At 32.9% G+C, this 2,065-nt stretch overlaps 1 protein-coding gene across 1 annotated transcript; it reads right to left on the bottom strand.

Annotated features, from left to right (window-relative positions):
- Window positions 1-529: 529 nt before the first annotated feature.
- LOC131622253 (ankyrin repeat-containing protein BDA1-like) lies at window positions 530-1,222 on the bottom strand. Its single transcript, XM_058893279.1, has 2 exons — window positions 942-1,222; window positions 530-827 (listed from the first exon to the last, which is right to left on the bottom strand). The coding sequence occupies exons 1-2, from the start codon at window positions 1,220-1,222 to the stop codon at window positions 530-532; spliced, it is 579 nt and encodes a 192-aa protein (XP_058749262.1).
- Between the last annotated feature and the right edge of the window lie 843 nt (window positions 1,223-2,065).

Raw genomic sequence — 2,065 nt, 5'->3', positions numbered from 1 at the left:
GAGGCAAGTAAAGTTTTATGTTGGAGACTCTCTTGCAGGTTTAGATGCGTAAATCAAACGAATGTTTAAAGATTGTGGATATGTTCATTTGCGGTGTCGAGTGGAGTTGTAAAATTAAATAATTTTTTAAGCAATTTAAATTTATGCCCATTTTAAATTTAATGGGAGTAATTGATATTTGATTATAATAATATTTTTAATTTACACCCGATTTTTAATAAATAGAGTGTAATTTGTCACATGTTAATCTTAAAATGAAACTTTATTTACAAAATTACAATCACGTTTCTAATTTACACCCGTTTTTAGAATATCGGGTGTAAATTTTTAAATTATATTGTTCATTTTGTACTAATGGCAGTCAAGCCTTCTCTTCCTTTAACTCTAACTCTAACGAGATCTTGATTGATGTCAACCAATTTAGATGTCATCTCCCTTAGGTTTTTAGCCACATAAAGATGAGTGTGGCTGTCCATAGCAAGACGGAGGTTGTCCATAACAAGATGAATGGGATTGTATCCTTGGAAATTTAGCTCGTAGCAAATGAAAATTTCAAATTCATAATTTCAACGGCAAACTCGAGATGACCCCTAGATGCAGCAATATGCAAAGGAGTTTCTACAAAATGGTTTTTATCTATGTTTTCCAAAATAGATGGGTCATCTTGAAGGGCCTTAAACTGATGATTGATAACAACAATATGCAATGCAGATTCACCTCTCGCAGTTACATCCTCAATGGAATCCGGACAAGCATTGAGAAATTCAGGCAAAAGGTCAACCTCGCCATTTTGACATGCAATATGAAGTGGAGTCAAGCCTTTCTTCCTTTAACTCTAACAACATTATTATTCATACTAACAAATTTAGACACCATTCGCCCTTTGAACAACAATACGGCTTTCCTTATCAAGACGAGTGGGGTTGCCCACAGCAAGATGCCTGAGGCTCTCTGTAAGATGAGCGAGGTTGTCCATAGCAAGATGAATGGGACTGTGTCCTTGCAAATTTAGCTTCATAGCAAATGAAGGTTTCAAATTCATAATTTCAGTTGCAAACTCGAGATGACCCATAGATGCAGCGATATGCAAAGGAGTATCTACAAATTGGTTTTTATCAATGATTTCCAAAATAGATGGGTCATCTTGAATTACTTCATACAGGAGATCTATGTTATCTGTTTCAACTGAAAGTTTCAGTTGGTCGCCACTTTTTGTGTTCATGTTTGATAATTTAAGTTTTGAATGATGTGTGAAAGATATTGTTAATGAATAAACATTCATTCAACATGTCTGGTATTTAATAAATTTGATTTAAATATTCTTAACGAAATACTTCGTTAAAGTAAAGAATATGATAAACCAATACTTCTGCCCTAGTTAAAGTATAGTCTTCTATTAGAAGGCGTTGGTGACCCATATGTAAAAGAAAAGTATTATTAAATAAAGAGATTCTAAAATACAACGTGTTTTTTACCTTTGTTAATCATTTGATATATTAAATGAGAAACTAGATATTGACTCGCGGTTTATCGCTAAAATTTGTGTTATTTTACATTTTTATAATGATTTTTTAAATGAATTTTTGAAATTCAACCAGATTTATAATTTTAATAGAGTGTAAGAAATAGAAAAGAAATGAAGTGTAAGAAATGGAGTGGATTCTTACTCAGAGTTTTTTTTTTTTTATAAGCAAATGATGCATTAATAAGATGCACAAGGGGTGCATAACCCACTACAACCAAAACAAAAAATCAAAGAGTGTTACAAACTCCCAACCTAAGAAAAACAATGACCCGGAAAAGATTCCAATCCGACCAAACAAATTCGAATAAACCCCTCTTTCCTACGACCAACCATTCCCAAGATAACAATTTAATCATCCCAGTACTATCAAATTGATTCAAAATACCCCCCTCAAAAAGGATAGAATTCCTACATATACCAAATTACCCAACAATAGGTCAAGCCAAAATACCAACCTAAACTAACATTAAACTTATTACTACAACATACCTCCAAAGTTTGCAAACGGTCGACAATGGATCCGTCAAAATCGATTAGGTC

Source organism: Vicia villosa, unplaced genomic scaffold (assembly GCF_029867415.1).
Source record: "Vicia villosa cultivar HV-30 ecotype Madison, WI unplaced genomic scaffold, Vvil1.0 ctg.000027F_1_1_2_unsc, whole genome shotgun sequence".
In the NCBI taxonomy this organism is placed as follows: domain Eukaryota; kingdom Viridiplantae; phylum Streptophyta; class Magnoliopsida; order Fabales; family Fabaceae; genus Vicia; species Vicia villosa.
The sequence above is the reverse complement of the archived record's forward strand: the minus strand, read 5'-3'. Positions and strand labels throughout refer to the sequence as shown.